The 20,516-nt window shown below is 42.3% G+C and overlaps 1 protein-coding gene across 5 annotated transcripts in view; it reads right to left on the bottom strand.

Annotated features, from left to right (window-relative positions):
- Positions 1-20,516, bottom strand: part of LOC119650402 (kinesin light chain) — a 63,780-nt gene that overhangs the window by 30,135 nt on the left and 13,129 nt on the right. For 2 of the 5 annotated variants that reach the window (XM_038053180.1, XM_038053185.1), the window contains exon 1: positions 9,993-11,102. The exons of 1 other annotated variant lie outside the window; for it this stretch is intronic. In XM_038053180.1, the coding sequence (XP_037909108.1) occupies positions 9,993-10,024 (32 nt within the window). In that variant the 5' untranslated portion in view covers positions 10,025-11,102. Of the gene's footprint in view, positions 1-9,992; positions 11,104-20,516 lie in introns of those variants that run through there. 2 more of the 5 variants (XM_038053181.1, XM_038053184.1) reach the window with 2 other exon arrangements.

The following is a 20,516-nucleotide window of genomic DNA, read 5'->3' on the forward strand; positions in this document are numbered from 1 at the left end:
CAACGATTTTCAATTCTATGTTCACATCCACCTTGACCCAACCAAATATCAAGACAATGCATCTTTCAGGAGGGAAAGCTGAGAATGGAATGATGAGCCAGTGATTCTAAATGAAAAGAATAATGAATAAAAACCCTTTAAACAGTGCATAATTGAAATTCTATACATAATTATCCGCTCGAACTGGGGATAGCAGAATACGATATTTGCATCATTAAGGCTTTGGTCTACGCAGTAACGCTGTTCCAATTAAAAATATTATGGAGCCACATCCTAATAGGAAATTCTAGTACGGACGAACTTTTCTAGGAGTACCATAATCCTTACAATTAATTCAGGAAGGAGCATAATTAAGAGTGCACTTCAACATTCTTTCCGTCAAAGCTCCTTCGGTACACCGAGGACTTTCAGAATATAAAAACGCAATTTTCGCTCCATAGTCGTCAAGCATTCAAACATCCAACTTTACGGCTGCAGCGACGGTGTGAAAAATAATGTTCAGTGATAAAGCCACACATTAAAAATGCATCTTTTCACAATTTATCTTCTGGATGAATACACACACTTTCTACTTCATTTTAACGTTTTCCACAAGATACTTTGCTGCAGCTACATAGATACAGATTTGTTTTTCTTTCAATACAAACAAAGCGGACGGATGTTTAATTCTGAGGAAAGATAATGAAAAGATATTCTCAATCTCTAGTTCGGTGCGAGATACATGTTACCATATGCAAGAATATAGCAAACGTTGCATGAAAGTTTGTATGATAAGTGCAACGGTGACTAGTACAGAAGACGGTATCGCACTTCATTCCGGAATGTACGGCTTCTAAGCATCGAAAGTTTGTATGATAAGTGCAACGTTGGATAGTATTTAAGACGGTATCGTACTTTATCCTGGAATGCATGGCTCTTAAACATCGATTTCTCTCTCCAAGATCCAACACATTATGGCCGGGAAAAAGTTGTTTATAGCTGACCCAGTTTAGGAGATTCTGTTTAGAAAGCGGTAAATGCTCGCTTGGTGGCTGTAAGCTACATTGTATGTATCTTGCACAGGAAGGAAAGAAACTTGTGGATTCCCTTTTGTTGTAGCATCCTACACTTGATAAGAGGGAATTGCTTTCCAGTTTATCTTACGTCAAACGAATCTTCCCTCCAGAGGCTGCATTTTTCTAAGTCATCAGTGCATAATCATAATTTCGTGGAGTTCATGAGCAACATGCACATAACAAGCAACCATGAATTCTAAGTCAAGTTTTTACAACTCCCTTCGAATCATTGCACCAGGGATTAAAATTATGCCTTTCCCAGTTTAATATGCGCTTTGCAACATAACCCTGTTTTCAGCAATTACACTGGATGCATTTACTTTAATAATAGCGCGCATTAGTTTAAGTTGTGTACCTTTAGCGGTGCAAATGCAATAGTCAAGTCAAAAGGCGACTGTAGATAAAAAGCAGCTGAAAGTTGTTGGAATTCTGGGTAATTGATGGCATTAGTTCATAATTCTCTTGACTGGTCTATATGACTTTAAGTACGCCCACTTATGTATGCTCTACCCACTTTCGCGGCAATTTGTTGAAAATTATTTCGCTTCTAGATTACAAGAATGAGTTTATGATTACTGAATTAACTTTATAAAGTATAAGAGCCGTTTAGAAAGTTATTGGTTTAACACAAAGATGCTGAACTCCGGGGGATGGCATGCTGTATATTTTCAAATATTTCGTTTTGAAATGGTCACCCTTCATCTGACTTGATTTGACTTTGAAGGCGAAACGTCTCATCATAGGGTCTGATACGGTAAGCGAACGAACCACATGCCGGTGGTTCGAAAAATTCCGGTCAGTCGACGTAAACCTTCAAAGTGAGCCACGTGAACATCCAGGACCATCGATTGACAACGACGAGCTGCGTTTGCTAGCCGAATCCGACACACGTCAATCTGTGAGAGACATTGCAGAGAAACTGGGCGTATACAATTCGATAGCTTCCCGGCACTTGGAAAGGTGAAAAAGCTTGACAAATGGGTTCCGCATACGAAAAAAAACATGGCGCTTCGAATGGAAATTTGCAGTTCTTTACTCTCCCACAACAGAAGCGATCTCTTTTTGTACAGAATAGTGGCATGTGATGAAAAGTGGATATTATATGACAATCGTCGCAGATCAGCACAATGGCTTGATGCTGATGAGCCACCGAAGCATATGCCGAAACCCGAAGAAGGTAATGGTGACTATTTGGTGATATACAGCTGGCGTTATCCACTATTTTTTTGGCACCTGGAAAAACGATAAATGCACAAAAATAATGTGGTCAACTCGAGGAAATTCGCCAAAAGTTGAGTATTCCACGGCCTAGATGAGTCAACAGAGATGGTGTGATATTCCTTCACGACAATGCACGACCTCATGTTTCCAGAACAACGGTTCAAAAGTTGAACGAATTGCAGTATGAGACTGCCTCATCCACCATATTCACCGGACCTTTCGCCAACTGACTACCACTTTTTTTTAAGCATTTGGATTATTTTTTGGCGGAAAAACAATTTAGGAACGAAGAGGCTGTCAAAATTGCTTTGGACGGATTTATCAACACCCGACAGTTGGACTTGTACGAAACTCGCATACATGCTCTTAAATCTCGCTGGGAGAAGTGCTTTGAATCTATTCTGATTAAATAAATTTTTGTAAACTTTAGTCGTTTCAAATTTTAGTACCAAAGCGGCCATTTCATTTGCAACAACGTTGTTTGCATTTGTTGAAAGATGAACTCCGGAATTCAGATTTGGCCATACATTGAGGAGGATAAACCTTCGGTATGCTGCCCTAATTATATTGGGTTGAGGAAAAAGTAATGTCGTATTTGTGATCGAATTTTAACGCTTTATTTAACATACTTAGAATTATCCGATTTAAGTCAAATATGCGCCGTTTTGTTCGCAAACTTATTCCCATTTAGAAGGCATCTCTATTATCCCCCTCTTATAAACCTCCCCCCAACCCTCCTTATTTGCAAAAAACTCAGGCAGCCAGTTTTCGCAAGCCTCTTTTGAGGCGCAATTAGTAGCACCAAGAGCGTTTTGCATGGGCCGGAAGAGATGGTAATTACTTGGTGCCACGTCCGGACTATACGCTAGGTGCGATAGGACATCCCATCCGAGCTCCCGTAGTTTCTGGCGGGTCATCAAAGATGTATGAGGCCGAGCGTTATCCTGGTGGAACAGAACACCATCCCTATTGACCAATCCTGGCCGTTTCTGGCCAATCGCCTGCTTCAAACCGTCGAGTTGCTCACAGTAGAGGACCGAATTGAGGGTCTGACCATAGTTGAGCAGCTCATAGTGGATGACTCCCTTCCAATCCCACCAAACACACAGCAAAACCCTCCTAGCCGTCAATCCGTGCTTGGCGATGGTTTGGGCCGACTCGCCGCGCTTCGACCACGATCTTTTTCGTTTGAGATTTCTGTACGTATTCCACTTTTCATCACCAGTCACCATCCACTTCAAAAATGGGTCCAATTCGTTCCGTTTCAGCAGTGCATCGCAGGCGTTGATTTTTTTCCGTCAACTCGTGTGGCACCCAAACATCCATCTTTTTTTGGAATCCAATTTTCTGCAAATGATTCCAAACGGTTTTATGGTTCTTACCCTGTTCTGGCCAATCGAGCGAATACTCACATGCCCGTCTACTTGGATGATTTCGACGATCTTATCGCTTTCTACGACGATTGGCCTACCAGTACGGGGTGTATCTTCGACATCCACTACACCACAACGAAATCGATCGAACCAACGCTATGCTGTGCGGATCGTTACAGTATCGGACCCATAAACTTCACAAATTTTTTTGGCCGTCTTCGTTGCATTTTTACCTCTCAGGTAGTAAAAATGTAAAATATGACAAATTTCTTCCTTGGTGGACTCCATCTTTGACGCGCTATAACTTTAGACTGAAACGTACGATCATAAAACTGTCATAGAGAAACTTGTAGCCTAGATTGGCGTCTTCAAATCGCCATATAGTATGATCCGATGCGATCAGTACAACACAAGATATGTTTAAGTGTCGCCATCTATTGACAAAATACGACATTACTTTTTCCCCAACCTAATAAAGTACGAGTATGGTTAATCATTATCAATCATTGAAGAGCATAAACGGGCATTCGAGGATGCGTAGAAGAATGAATGAATAGTATGAAACCCTCACGCTTTTTGGTAAGCGAAAACACTTTAATTTTTTTTATGAAGAACGGTGGGAAGCCAGAGTGGGTCTGCTGCCTGTGAATACTCTGTATATTGACCGTTTTATATCTTGTAATCTAAAACTACTTTTATTCCTTTAGTCCCCATGGATTGAAACGAAGGTAAGCTAAAAACTGGTTAATAAGGCGGAGTCACATCTCCGAATTACTGAGAGCCAGGTGATTATACCCAAGAAGGGAGAAGTTCGGACGTCAAGCAGTGGATCCAACATTGGTATACTGCGTGGACAGCAGCCAACGAACACCACTGCTCAAAGAGCAGGGACCAGCAAAAGCACGTCTGAGAAAAATATAACAGACGTCAGGAAGGAGACAGATCTGTGGCGCCGGTGTTAAATGGTACCTGCGCCATCTGAAGGAAGGTCTGAAACCAGAAGAGGCCCTTATGAAGGCTCAGGACAGACCTAAGCCATCACTACCGGAGCCGAGAAAGCAGGGAGCAGCAGAGATCAGCCCGCATAAAGGGAATGCTCCCAAAAAATTCAAACCTGAACCCAAACGGGGAGAAAATAGGTCAGGAGTGAAGGCAGGACCCAGGAAGCCCGCCATTAGATATGCTAGTGCGGTCAAGGGCATTAGCAAATACTCACTCGTGAGGAGCAGGAAACCATTGAGGACCTTGTTGATATACCAGGAGCCCACATGATGACAGTTTTTCTACCAAAAGCCGCGACAATAGAAGCGGAAGACCTTATGGGTCGCCTAATCGCTCAGAATGAAGATCTCCATACTCCACTATGGAGAGACTTCAGAAGCAAAGTGGAGGGCAAGGGTAAACTTCTTACGATCGGGGTAGATGACCGATCCCTGCAGGCAATTAAACGTCGAAGTTGCCTTATCAACTACCGATTTGGCAACATACCCGTGCATGTGTATAGGGAAAAGCCGCGGGAAGATATCTCGGAGGAGACACGGGATGAAACATACCGAGGTCCCCGAAGAAGTCCCGAAAGCCAGAGAGGCGGAAAGGACTGCATCAACGAGGGAAGTAGACCTGCTGCTCAGTGAAGAGCAGAAGCTGGACGATCTAGACCTAGGACTCCTAGGGCTCAGGGTGGACAGCGATGCACAGGGAAGCGCCATCTCGGAGGAGGAGGGCGACACTCCGACAGTGGAGAAGAGCTCCAAACAATATCGGAGTCAATGGCCAGCACTAAGATAGCCCAGATAAACCTCCACCATGCAAAAGCTGCATCTGTAGTAATTGCAAGGGCAAGTTCCAAGGAGAACATTGGCATAGTGCTAGCTCAGGAGCCCTGGGTGTACCGGGGGCAGATTCGCGGTCTGCAAGGAGGAAGCATGCAGGTAATTTGGGACTCCTCTTGTGAAAAAACAAGAACTTGCATAATTCTTAAGCGTAATTTCAAATACATATGTTTTTCAGGGTTCTTCACCGGGGGCTTTGTGGCTATCCAAGTCTCATTAGAAGCCGGGAGGAGTACTCGAGAGGCAGCAGTGTCATCGAGATACCTCCTAGGAGAGGTAATACGGGCTCCACCGGAACAAGTCGCAAAACTGACGAAGTATTGCGAGAAGAGGGCGTTACCATTTCTTCTCGGCTGTGATGCCAACGCGCACCACGAAGTCTGGGGAAGCAGCGACACCAATCGCAGAGGTGAGTACCTTCTTGAATTTATTCTTAGCAATAAGTTAGAAATATATAACGTAGGGAACACTTCAACATTTGTGACCTGCACCAGACAGGAGGTACTAGATATAACTTTAGAAAATACTCTAATGAACGGAATGATCAGGAATTGGAGGGTGTCGGATGAACCCTCTATGTCTGATCACAGGATAATCAAAGATTCGACATTGAGGGTAACTCCGAAATAGAAAGAATAATAAGGAATTCCAGGAGAACGGAGCAGCAGAGGTACAAAAATGCGTATAGCAACGCGATCAGGAAAGCGAAACGGAACAGCTTCAGGGAATTCTGTGAAGGGATCGACCAAATCACAGAATATCCTGTCTGTTTGAAAAAGGAAGATGGGATATTTACCGAGAATGGGGAGGACAGGGTACACCTGCTTCTCAGAACTCATTTCCCGGAGTCCTACCCCACGGTGGCAGGCGACGACATTCTGCCTGACACCCCAACAACGAATAAAAGGGGAAGGAAGGAGAGCTGGAAACTAGCAAAAGAGGTATGCTGAGAAGCTAGGCAGGACGGTCAACTGAAACTGCTCTGTATCAGCTGACAGAGGTACTACGGGATGCAATAAAATCAAAAGAAATTGCATTGTGCGTGTTTTTGGATGTCGAAACAGCATTCGACAACACATCGCACACAGAGATACAAGATGCCCTGAGCCGCAAAGAAGTGAGAAACAACCTGGCATTCTGGATGGGCAAAATGCTAGAAGGCAGCTAAATAGAAGTACCGACAGGTACAAATTCTATTATCATGAACACCACTCAAGGTTGTCCACAGGGCGGGGTATTATCGCCGCTGATGTGGAGTATGGTAGTGGATGAACTCCTGGACGTGTTAATAAATACTGGAATACAAGTCTAGGGTCACGCGGACGACATTGTTTTAATCTGTAGGGGCAAATATGAAGATACTCTATGTGATAGAATCCAAACTGGACTAAGGGTTGCTAGTGCTTGGTGCAGGAAGGTGGGGCTGCGGATCAAACCTGCCAAAACTACCAAAAATCGAAGGAAGATTATTATTCTTTCTAGGCGATATCCCGAATTACATGACAACGAGGTTTCACTTCGATAAGAAGTTTGAAACATGCTGAAGTAACAAGGCAAACTGGGAGAGCGTGGCTGCGACATACGGCTTAAATCAGCAACTGATTACTTGGTACACTGACGGATCCCTCACAGCAGAGGGAGCGGGTGCCGGTGTCATTGGTCCAAGGAAAATGTACTTTGAGCCAATGGGCAGGTACACTAGCATATTCCAGGCGGAAATATACGTCATAGACAAATGTGCCTTCTTTAATCTGCAAAGGAACTATAGGGGGCAGAACATAGCTATTCTTACCGATAGCCAAGCAGCGATCACGGCACTTAGGTCCAACCAGGTGAACTCTAAGCTCGTCCAACAAGGTTTGGATACTTTGAGTTCCAGGCCATGCTGGGTTGGAAGGCAACGAGGCAGCGGACGAACTAGCCAAGAAGGGAGCAGGGACGCCTTTACACGGGCCAGAACCCTTCTGTGGAATCGGAAACGATTTCATGGCTATAAATCTAAGAAATGAAGAGGAACGGTTGAGGGAACTATACTGGGCGGGCTTACCAGGAATGGAGCAGTCCAGGGTGCTTATTGGGGGATACGAACCCATGCGCACAAAGGATTGGTTAAACTTCACCAAAAAGAACCTCCGAATCATAGTGGGAATTCTCACTGGTCATTGTCGGCTTAACTATTACCTAGGGAAGCTAGGGACACTGCCTGCAGGTTTTGTGAGGAGGATGACGAAACCTCTATACACGTCCTGTGACAGTGTCCGGCACTTGTGCAAAGTAGGTCGAGGCATTTGGGAGAACACTTAATACCAGATGCAAAGCTAAAAGATCTGGAAGTAGGGAACATACTAAAGTTCCTAACGGTTATAGGCCTGCTTGAGATACTATCATCAATAGGTACACTATAACCAGTAAAAAGGGCACAATAGTTCTTGAAGGGCGCGGTGCGACTTTCCCTTAACAGAATAATAATAATTACATCCACTAATGGAAATCCTACAATACTTTACAGAATCTGGAATATTCTGTTAGACGGGGGTGGCGAGTACAATGGGCTAACGCTGCCTGAGTGCTCAGAAGCTGTAGCTTCTCCCCCACCACACACAAAAGTAGCATCGTCCGAACCTAAATGTTTGATACTTAGTGCTAGTATTAGGTAAAATCCGGTATCTGCCGAGATTGTGACAACTCGGCATAAGTAATGAAAAAACAGCGTTTGACAGTGTATAGGACTGAAACTTTTGAATTGATGAAAACGAGGCATTATTGAGTGGGAATAGTTGTTCCCAATAGGATACACTTTTAAATGAACTACTTTGTGAAATATTAATAAACCAAATAATAGACTTGGAACAAATAAATACGGAAAATGATTGCGGCTCCCAAAAGAATCAAAGAATCGGTCAACCAAAGCTAGGTATTCGGTAGAGGACGTGGTCACAGCCACAAGGATAACGATAAAAATTTTATTGTTGTCATTAATTATTGAAGGGTTGAATACTTAAAAAGCTCCAACCACAAAACAAAAAAAAACCTTTGAAGGGTAATATAAAATATCTAAGAGTGAATGCGAATGTATCTTACATAATTGAAGTATATTGTGCCAAACAAATTCCGATGCGGATAATTTCGTCGTTACATAAATCGTTTGAGATTCTCCTGAAGCCATCAGTGACATAATCCTATTCCATGTTCATGTTCAACGTAGACAGGATATCTATCTTGCGCCATCACTGGCGCTCTTCTAAAATTCGATCCGTCCTTAGCTGTTCGGTCCAATTTCATAAAAACTAATTAGCTTTTCACTTCACCGTAAATAGACTATTAATCATTTCTCAATTCACTCTATTTTCAGACTTTAGAGTAATATTGAAAGGAAATCTATCGATTAACTCTCCTTTTTTTCCCACCCTCTGGAAAGTCATCCTGTTTTCTCTTTGTAGAATTTTCCTTTCTGTAATTTATCCCATGAAACATGATATGATGGTGGCGGCTCCATTACGTCTGACCTTGAGTGACGAACTTTCCACAACTTTAACTTTCATTGCGATACCGAATGAGAGGAAAATTGTTATTGCCAAGCGAATACGGAGGAGGAGCTAGTTTCTAAACTCATTTGGATTTTTTTTTGGGAGGTTTCAGATAGGATATTTGTCTTTGGACTGAATTGGTAGATTATGAAACGAATGTAGGAAGCATTCTATTTGGACAATGAACTGGCTTAGGGAAATGCGATTAATTAGTGCAAATTGCATTACTTCAATTCGCTTCCTTATTGTGCGGCTCAAATTATTTCCGTTTGACCTGGTCTATATTAAATTACAGATTGTAATTAATACTAGGAGCAGGCGGTAAAGTCTACTCCATGCGAATGTGCTCCCCGACTATGCACTTCTATCATTACCGTGAGTGACATGATGGTGGAATCAATAGAGAGATACATGCAGAACTCGATGGAATGAAAGGCGGCGAAGCCATACCGTTGCCAAGATATAGGAATGATTTTAAAACACCTGCATCAGAAGGAGCTGCTGCATTTTATTTGCCCCTGGCATATCATCCAGGCAATTTCTAGTCCCTGCAGTTAAATGAAGGCGGGCAGGAGCCAGCGGCTGCAACGGCTCTGCTCACATAGTATATGCATGGTGTTGTTGGGAAAATCAATAACGGGTTGATACCGAAGAAAGACAGTAGGTGTTGGGTTTATAAAATGTTTGCATTGCTCTTATTTTTCATGGAGTGCTTTCAAGAGGGTGTGAGGATTGGAAATTATGATCATATGTTCGGTATATGCCTATTGAAAGGTATGTGTTTGCCGTCGGCGGTAAAAAGAAATGGAACATGTTTCAAGGACTCAAGAGTGGAACGGTGGGGCATGTTTAGTGCTGGATGCATTTTTTCCTTTTGGGAAGTTATGAGAGAACGCACTTAACATTGTAAGTGGTTGTTCCCGTATATAGGACTGAACAGACAGATCTCAATTGCACTTAAAATTTTTCAAAAAGCGTACTTACATTCGATAATCGTTAATCACTTTAGACATCATTCAAAACTTATTCTCTTCCCAAAATAGACGTTACGCTATGGCACCGCTTCACGACTTTGCCGGTGATTAAATGTTATTGTGACGCGGTTATGTTGTACATATCTTAAATCTTATCTTGTTTATAACTTTAATTAGCACACGTAGATTTTCATTGAATATAAAGACGAAACAGGGCGGTTTGAGTGGTAAGCAACGAACGAACACGCGGTGAACTATTCACACTTGATAACATGGGAAGTAGCAATTCAGGCAGCAAATAAATTATCAATTTAACATTGGGGTATGCGTGTATAAAAAAGAAGAAAGCGTAATAGTGGCGACTATCCTAAAAGCACAGCAAAAGATGATTCCAAAGCACTTTTTTAATACTTATTATGGTACGTATGAATTAGATACTCTTCGCGACGTTACTTCACGTTACGTATTTATTCTCCTTAAAATTTGGAGCTGACTAATCTAATTATTCCGCAGATATATCACAGCCGAAAATGCCACTGTACGTAGTGCGTATGCTTCTATATTTTTAATTATTTTCTATTGTATGCCACACTCGTCCCTCTTGATTCGTACACGCAAATGTTGTGTTTCTGATGTGTTATTATAAACTCGGGGAAAATGTACGGATTTTATGTTGATAGCAACGAAACACTGAATAGGCATGTCATGACCGCAACAACAATATCACAAGCACAAGCTTTTCTTGCAGAGATGAGGAGGAAGCCAGCAGTCATGTATGGGGATGACTCATCCAAAGTAATTTTCAGTAATCGAGCGCGAACGCAAACACTTTTCCGTCTTTTCTATTTCTTCTTATTACGTTAATTTTCCTTTCCAACATGAATTTCCCTCCGATTTGAGTACGTATTTATCACATAATCCTTTCACCCTCGTTGAATTTCTGTTATAAATCACTTTTTCCAAATTTCCTTGGACTGCATCCAAAACCGATATAAACACTTGAGAAAAATGCTTGTAGTACACATTGGGAAAAATTGTCGGGAAAATTTATGAAGGACTCTCGATATATCTTTTTTTCTCTTCGTATGCTCTCCGTCTTGTTTCTACGCAAGCTACAAACTGAACGTGAATACCAAGTGCATGCAGAGTTATAAGAACTGAGAGGAGAATGTTTGACTTGAGCAAAAGGTTTTCAGATAATGGTAGTCTGAGGGCGGTGCTCGATGGTGTTTCCTGGGTGGAAGAGATTTTCCCGGCGAGGGAAAAATCAATTTTGACATTGTCGAGAATGGAAACAGAGTTGTCGAGACGAATTGGGAATTTTTGAGATGAGAAATATTGAGATAATTTCTAGGGAGCAACAGAAGTTGTTACAGAATTTTGGATGATCATCAATCTACCATGAAAAGAAAGGTCAATTTTAACTGAGATTTAGTATCTAAGTGTTTTCATCCAGAAGGGGGAAATGGATGCCGCAATAACCGCAATCAACAGAGATCCTGGAGATGAAGCATCAACAAATGATCTTCACAATCACCTGAAGAACGTTATCATTATGGCCACAAACATACTTGGGCGCAGTCGCAAAAAGAATCGGAACGGTTGGTTCAACGATGAATGTAAGCTAGCAAGGGAATGGAAGAATGCTGCATCCCGAGTAATGTTGCATTCTTAAAGGACGCGGGTATATGCGGAGACTTATCACGAACTCCGGCGAGCGGAAAAGCGACTTTACAGACTGAAAAAGAAACCCTGGGAAAACCAACAGATCTGTGAATACGAAAAGGGCACTCCATCCAGATCGAGTGGGGGGGACGACAGATGTTGACAAAATATATGGTGGCAACGTCAGCACCAAAAACCAACCAACCAACAATATCAAACCGCACTGATCAAACGGGAAGAATAAAGATAGGACACTACAACTTTGAGACATTTTCCTATCTAGGTTCGAAAATCGCAACCGATAACAGCTACGACGATGAAATCCGCGCATGGTTGGTTGCCAATAGAGCCTATTTCAACTTACGAAACTTGTTTCGCTCGAAACGTTTCACCATAGGGTAAAAGCTCTTACTGTACAAGACAATGATCTTCATGTATTCCTCGGAGACTTGGGTTCTTAGCAAGAACAACTGCAAACTCTTGGCCCCGTTCGAGAGAAGAATCCTCTGAAGGCTCAATAGGTTGCGATGGGCGGGTTACTTAGTTTGTGTGGTTATGGTTGAAGGACTGATGTGTACTGTGTAGTGTTAGACATCGATATTTGAGTCTTCATTGAACGTGAGTACTTGCCGATCCTCTTCGTACATGGATTGATTTGGACGCCGCAATCAATGTCCCGTCATGCCTGGCACATTGGTACTGGTTTATACTGAGTGCAGGCTTAGTATTCATACTAGTGGATGCGAGACCTCTGCCTCAACTAAGGGATGCGACGCCCGAGTTGTACAGCGCAACTCCACACTTGAAGCAAGAAAAACTCTGCCCGCGATATGAGTACAACCGCAACCACTATGGAATTCCCATAAGGGGGCTAAACTTAAATAACCGGACCGAGAACAGCAATTATCCTGGAACATATGCTCTTAGAGGGCCATCTCGGTTCCCATGATATCAGATAACTTCCGGTGTGGCTTCTTGGCAAAAACCACTTCAGATGAGTCCTTTGCAGACTTCGGGCAGATCGCTCTCCTCGAGTAAGTAGGGGCGGCCAAACTTTTCCAGAAGTCAATTTCCGCTCTACGTACAACACAACACATAAGACCTCACAAGACAACACTAACACAAATAAAACGAGGCTGGTGGCTGTCCACCACGGAGACTATGGCCATTCGCCCATCATGCTGCAGATGGAGCGGCGTCGATTCTCCTTCGTCGGAAAGCACATCGAATTCTATCACTGCTAGCAAGGCACTGGGTAAAATTAAAGATAGCATTCACTACGAGAACGTCCATTTCGTCTGGATTAGCGATGTTACGCATGAAACTAGTTCTCAGAGTCTGCCCCGTACAGAACAAAACGCTGACGGGAGCGAAGGTTTCGTGAGAAGAGAAGCTCAGTCAGCCTACCATGCCTCGTCAGGAGAAAGCCCATCTTAAGCCCAAAGTTCACTCTCGTCTAAAAATTTTTGGAGCGCAAGCGGTCCTAACCCTCCATCTGATCCGCCCTAACTAAATCAGTTTGCAGCAAAGGTATGCCCTTCCTGACTTTGTAGGCCGTGCCACATCGGGCTACCTCTAGATTAAGAGGAGGAACACCCAACAATACGAGCATGGCATCGGTCGAAACCGTGCGACACACAGGAAGACACGCTAACAATGCTACTCGTTGACAAGCGTAGAACAGTTTCCTGTGCTGCACTGTAGTCGCAAACTGATACAACAAAGGAGACCCGTACGTAGAACATGCAAGGAAATCCCTCGTATATGTATCTAGCAGTTCTTCTGCTAAGACCCCATTCACATCTATTCATACGCGTCCTGAGTTCGAACAGGTGCGGGTGCTAGCGTGCCTTCCGCGATTGTGACCCCCAGATATGTAACTTTCGACCAGTATTTCAAATTTACTCGTTTAATTTTACTAAGGGCGGACGACGCAGGTTGCCTTTTAGTAACATTGCGACGGTTTTCTTCGTTGAGATCGCGGCACCAACAAGAATGAAGAGATCATCCGCGTAAGCAACGTATTCAACCACCAAAATCAAGCTCTCCCAACAGTTCACCCTTCATTAGGTTGCACACCTTCACTGACATCTAGGGCAAATGCTTTCCTACCATGGAAGTAGTTCTTCCAAAGAGCTAATTCGTTTTGAAGTTTTGACAACACAAATGACCAACTCAGAGAATCAAATGCGCCTTTGAAATCTACGAAGATTCCAAGGATGTATTTGTGTTAAGGTGTCATCAGTAGATCTACCAGTACGAAAGCCATGCTGCCTGTCCGATTCCAGATGGGACGTTTTAACTCCCAGTTGCTGGATCATAATCCTCTCTAGGATCTTGCCAAGCGCTACGAGAAGGGATATGACACTGTAAGGCCGAGTACTACTCTTATCCTACTCTAGCGACTTCAGGAGCACAACAAGCTTGGCAGTTTTCCAGAAAGCAGGGAAGTAGCCCTCCCGCCGACAATAATCATACAAACACTGGACATGAGATGGGATGGCTCATCACATCCCGCCAGTCATCCCATCCCAGCCAGGTGACTTTTGATACCTGAGCCTCGCCATGCTTTCCTAGATTTCACAAGACCTCAGATGAGGAATTTCTTCAGCTTCTTCAGCGCGATCATTAGGGCAAGACTCATCTCGGAAATAGTTCACTCAGTAAGGCACAAACACTATCACGCCATGTCCCTTTAGGGCCTCCGTTCATCTTAATGTCGTGACTTCGTTTCCCTTTGCATATTCGATAGACCTTTCCCCCGGGGTCATCGCTATTATCACGAACTCAGAGAGGAGAGCGCGGCCGACTAATTTCTCCACCGGAGAAACATATTCCACCCACGCGTACTTCGACGAGTCGGCGTAAGTCGAGGATTAGGGATAATATTCACACCCCTGTTGACCAGCAGGGCCTCGATAGAAGTGTGGCCACTAACATTACAATCTTCCAACAATCTTCATGGCGAACGCCTTTCCTGACACATTCACACATGTCGATATCATTGACGCCTCTGGAAAGTGTAGGCATTTGGCTGGAGATTTAAACAAAACAAATCGGGCTTCAACAACGTCTCAGATATTATGTCTCCCCTACGTATAGCACCGTGGCAAGATGTGCCATGGGATATCTTGCTGTGCCACATAGGGGAGACCACATTCGCGTCTATGCCCAAAATGAATGTTCCGTGAAGAGGAGGAAGCACCTCATCCAGGTACGCGATATACTGGTCCAAATAGTCTATAGACAGTGTATGATCACGCAAAACCACCATCCTAAAAGCCCCGTGATTGAGATACATATGCTCCAGTCATTTGTGAAACTCTCAACACAGACGCAATCTAGACGCGTATCATTAATAACAACGGATGACGTTTGAGTCTTCAATGAAAGTTGCTAGGTTAATGATATCATCGTGCCGTCATTCCATCAAAAAGGTCAGCCGGACGTTTCTGCTCCATTTTAGGGTCTTGTTCTACCAACCTTTTGGCTTCTTAGAGTTGCTTTCAATGCGAAAAGTAACTTTCTGTACTTAAAACTGTAGGCATGAAGTGGTTTTGTTAATGCCTGTGGGAAGTGTGATGTATATTGTTGATTGGTTTTTAGTAGACTACCTGCTATAAAGGATTCTGACCTTTGGATAGTAGAAGTGGTTGAAATTAGGATTAGACTGTAGTGGCTGTTGTTGATATTGATAGCTGTATTTGCGCTCTTCATCTCCTAGTTTATTTGCAATTGTATTGAATGCTTTTAATATCTCGTTTAGCACCTTTTGATGGTCAGAGACTATCTGATTGCTGCGATTGTTATAGGCGGGGATCTCGCTATTGAAGGTCACATGGGGTATGGGGAAAATTGAATATTTTGTTCGGGGAGTGGAATGTTTGAGCACTATGCCGAAGGAGTATTTCCCTCTTAGCATTTTGTTAATGTCATCTTGCGGGTTTCTGATGGGAAGGGTCTTCTTTTTGACGAAAGACGGGAAAGTTTTGTTTGAGCACGAACCAAGCAAGGTTTGTCCCGGACTTGGTGGTCAGAGCTGCCGCAAAGTAAGCACTATCTCACATGCAATCTTTACTGCGATGCTTTGCAGTGGCTGGAATAGTGACCTAGTCTTCCACATTTGCCACATTGTCGCGTATTTAGAATGTAGGATACTACATTCAGCCGTATGTAACTAAAAACCATTTTTTCAGGGAGATCAGATCGTTCGAAAGTGCATTTAGCAGTTGTTGATGCAAGAAAATCCTCGGAATTCTCCGGATTGTTGATTTTTATTGGGGAGGTGGTTCCTTCGTTAATTTCCGCCTCCGTGAAGAAAATGGGAATCCGCTTTACAATTCCAAGAATGCGATCGTCGTGACTATTTGCGCGTTCGTTTTATTTTGCGGGGTTCTCTTTCGGCAAGGGCTGAAGCTGTAGGTTTCGACATCTTGGAGGCACGGATACTGATTCTTCTCTTCGAGTCCGTTTTTCCGTTTGGGGCAGATTCGCCACCATCCGTACCCATCGGCGGTTGGATGGAAAGTGAAAAAGATAGTCATATGTAGAGCAGACCGTTTGGTCTTTTCCAAAATAGGTGATCTAAGCCTGGTGCCTCCATTCGATCAAAGCAAGCTTGGATTTGTTTACGAGAAAGAAGATGGCTTGCAACTCACTGCTTGCCCTTGATCAATAATCCATCCCCTAGGTTTCTTCCATTGTTCATCCCTTCCCATTTAGGATATCGTATATTTCTATTTTCCTACTGGATGATTTCTATACTTTTATATTGACCGCCGTTTTTCCTCAATGATATATTAGAACAGATAAACTCCACATTTTTCCTAGCTAAACATCAATCCTAGAAACCATACTACCTCTCACGGTAACACCATTTCCATAGTCGCGCACGTACCATATGAGCACTTTCTACTTTCCACAAAACCCGAATGACTAACCGAGAGAGCTGAGAGGAAAAGTCACATTACTTTTTGTATTCTGCCATGTCGTCTGCCTGCAGGGGGTAGACTCCCGGAAAAAAATCGAATGGTAATTTATAAGTTGTGCCCGTTGTGCCTTATTCTTTCATGTGAGTTGTGGATATGATAGCGCCATGACGGCGAAGGAATTTCCTCGCAACATATCGTTGCGCATGAGTATAGTAATGTAGGGGTAATGTTTTTGTGATTGGCACCGGCTTTTTGTTTTGGATAAATGAAGCTTTTGGAAAAGCATTGGCATTTCTTAAATTTAGATCTGGGTTAGATACAACTTTAACTTTTAACTAAGGGTGGATAGAATGAACGGAACAGTAACGGACAACGCCAACGAATCACTTTCTTATCGATACTATTTAAATACTACAGTTCATTGACCAGGTAGATAATTTCTCATAGGTATCCGTTAGATATTCCACGGGTGGTAGCCGCAATTATAAAACGTTTTACTTCATCCTACGACCTAGGTGCCGACAGCTCTTAAATCGTAAAAAATTAGTTCCATAATTACTAAAATTACTTATCCGTATTGTGCGATGGTTGAATAAGTTTCCGCCCTTGGTTGTGTTGTTGATATTCCTGTCCGGCTTTGTGTTGGCCCTGCTGGGTTGGGCTCGTGACTTTTCCAGCATAAGTGTGATGGTATTGCGTGCTGCGCCCGACGTGTTTACATTGACCGAATTCATGTCCGAACAAACAAACTGATTCTACTTTAATTTTTGTCAATGATTTGAATTTAGTTTATTTCCCCGAATACGTATTTCGGCAGCCACTTGCTGCCTGTGTGTTAGTACACACTTCGAGGCCTGATCCAATACGGATTGTTGCGCTAACGATTATTATTAGCAGAATAGTATTGGCATCATAACGAACTATAGAAAGGAACATTCTAGTTTATAATTATGTATATTCACATAACTACCGATGATAATTGTAATCCCATGCCTAACCCTTCCCACTCTTTTGTACATGATCTAGATAAATAATGACATTCTCTAGCTAATATTATTGTGTCCTTGAGCAGTGGTGGGTGCTTATTTTCTATTCAATGATGAACTGGCGCCGTTTTATTACTGTTTTTTTTCATCTTTACTAATGACCAGCCATACTGTTCTTCAGTAATTGTTTGGTAGTTCCAACATACGCGGCTCCACATTGCTCATTTGTTTTTCCTTCGCAACGTATGTCATATAAGACATTAGCTTGGTTGAGGGTGGAGTGGTTGATCTTTCAGTTTTGAAAATAACATTCTTAGATAATGTGGAGTTCTGAAAAATTTATATTTCTCCTACGATTTGGCCCACTTGTTCTAAGACTTTGGAATGTTATTAATTAAGAGATTGCCGTTGTGGATTTCGATCCTTGCATTTTTTTTCACTATCAACTATTCCACTTCAGATTCCCAGAGAGCTTTTTCAGTTGACGCCAAAAAATTCAACGTCGCTCCCTCTCAGCGTCCCCAAAAATAAAATTATAGGACGCCATCATTTTTGGTTTGTTTCAGGATTGGAGGATTACAAATGAGAAATTCAATGCTTCTTATTGATGCCATTTCCTTTTGAAACCAACCAGTTTTATGGTTTCTTCATCCTGTATGACTAATGTTTAGCTTCCAATATCAATTGCTCCTTAAGTTCGTGGAGAGTATTCCCCGCCTTTGGAAGTACCAGAAACCGGCTCTTATTTAACCAAAGCTTTTGGTGTGAAGTGTAATCGTCGGAGGTATTTATGTAGCAGATCCTTCATTACAATGTTCGCTATAATGAATGACAACCAGTAGTGGCAAAGGGTTCCCGACTGGAAATCCTAGCATCTGTTTGTTGTTGAAAATGAACGTACTGAAGGAAAGAAACATAGAAAGATGAAAACCAGTAGCTTCGAAGAGACACACAGAAGTTCACCGTCGAATTGTAATTGGATTTTGATAATCCTAAATGACCCAAACCAAATATTAATATCGTAAGCAAAACGCAAAATGCACGGAAAGGAGGTTTTGCTGTGCCTCTAATGGGATCAGAACGGAGGCTGTATTGTGAGTTGCTAAAAAGGGGAAAAGACAACTACACATCTTCATTGACAGTAAACAATTGTAACCGGACATTCAAGGATGGGCTAAAGAGAATGGCAAATTAACTTTACTCCACGATAACGTTAACCGCATGTTTTAAAACCGCGATATCCTAAATTTGGTGCAAAGTTCAACGAAGATCACAGCCTTCGACCGCAAATACTTTGACTGACAATGTCAGATGCTTTCCAAATAAAATAAATACTAAAAATTTAGGAAAATAAGGGGTCTTCACATAAATAGCCCTGATATGCTCTAGGATATGACAAGAAATTAAATGGTTCAGTTCGATTTTTTTTGGTTTTGATTAGGGGAAGTCAGTATCCATGCCCTCAGTAGGATAAGAACGGACAAGTAAAAAGTGAATCATAGAGCACTCCTGAAAGAACTCACTGTTCTCGAATGACATCCACAGCATTCGGAAGGATTCAAATATTAGAGTTGGACGCAAGAAGGCTCCTAGTGGGACCATCAAATAATATTGATAATAGCAAAAGTTGTAAGAACAAATCGTTGTCGATTAGGTTCGATATTATGAATATAAATTTAGTCAGAAAAATTCTGGATCCTGAAAGGTGCTTTTGCATTAGAAACGTTAAAGAGGAAAAGACGGGGCACTCCAGGACCCACTGGGGGATCTATACAAAAAAGCTCATATATTCTGAAATCTCCCCCTTAAAAAATAATGTATATGAAGTAATAGATGAAAAGAATAATTTTAGGGAACAGATTCCCAATCTCTGGATAAGCATTAAGCTATAAAAAACATGATTAGTGAGAAATAAAGAACTCCCAAGATAGTCCGATCGTGACACATACCCGCGATTTGACCGATCTACGGGTAAAGAAGAGTGTGAAAAAAGGGAGGAGAGTTCTTTAGTGAGCAAATAGATGCCTGGAGAAAAAGGTTTAGTATATGTCGCCAGAAATGGAATCAAGGACCCGCAAAGTGGAAAGTAGGCGCTCCAAGTACGAATGTCGACAGTCCAAGGGAAATGATCACGGTTAATGCACCCCGACCATGAACAAACAGCCGGAAAAACAGAAAGCATACGCAAAAATGAGATCCCATGATCGATCTAGTGGATCAAGGCTAATGGCTTTTGGAACCATTATGAAAACACATTTGGGGAAATGCTATAGTTCGTTCCTAAAAATGTGAATATAGTGCTTAGATAAAGACACTTCTAGAGGACTGGCTATTGGGAACAATTGAAACTGCAGAAACTTGAAAAAGAAGACAGACCTCAGAAAAGCTTATGGTTACCCTCAAAAGACTACAGTACCACTAAGAAATAGACCTAACTAAAACCCCAACAGCTTCATCTATGGACACTCTTGGAAAGCATGGACAAATGGGATTGATAGATTCAATGGATAGAAAAGGGCATATTATCGAAGAATGAACAAAGAGACTAAATTACTGTGCGAAGCAAAGAAGGGACAGGATCGCAGGCTTATTGGCGGAAGTGGCAAATTTACGTTAATTGCAATAAGAAAATACAAATTAATTTAAATCAATCACAATCAAAGCAGGGTCGCGCAGAAATTCTTCACGTAGACCACTTCCGAATCAAAAAGGTAATTGCCATCAAAAATGGATCCTTCAGAGATGTTGAATGTAAGGCATGGCCTTATGGGCGTGCGGCATGAGCAATAGACGATTGACACTGCATGTGACTGCAGTGATTTTAACGCGTTTACCCTCGAGGGTAGAAGTAGATGAACTAATGCATGACACTTGATACTGCCAAGGAAGGTAATGCAAATATGTACATATCGGAAAGGGTAGCTTGGTTCACTTTGGTTCACTTTTGTCATT

Source organism: Hermetia illucens, chromosome 2 (genome assembly GCF_905115235.1).
Source record: "Hermetia illucens chromosome 2, iHerIll2.2.curated.20191125, whole genome shotgun sequence".
In the NCBI taxonomy this organism is placed as follows: Eukaryota; Metazoa; Arthropoda; class Insecta; order Diptera; family Stratiomyidae; genus Hermetia; species Hermetia illucens.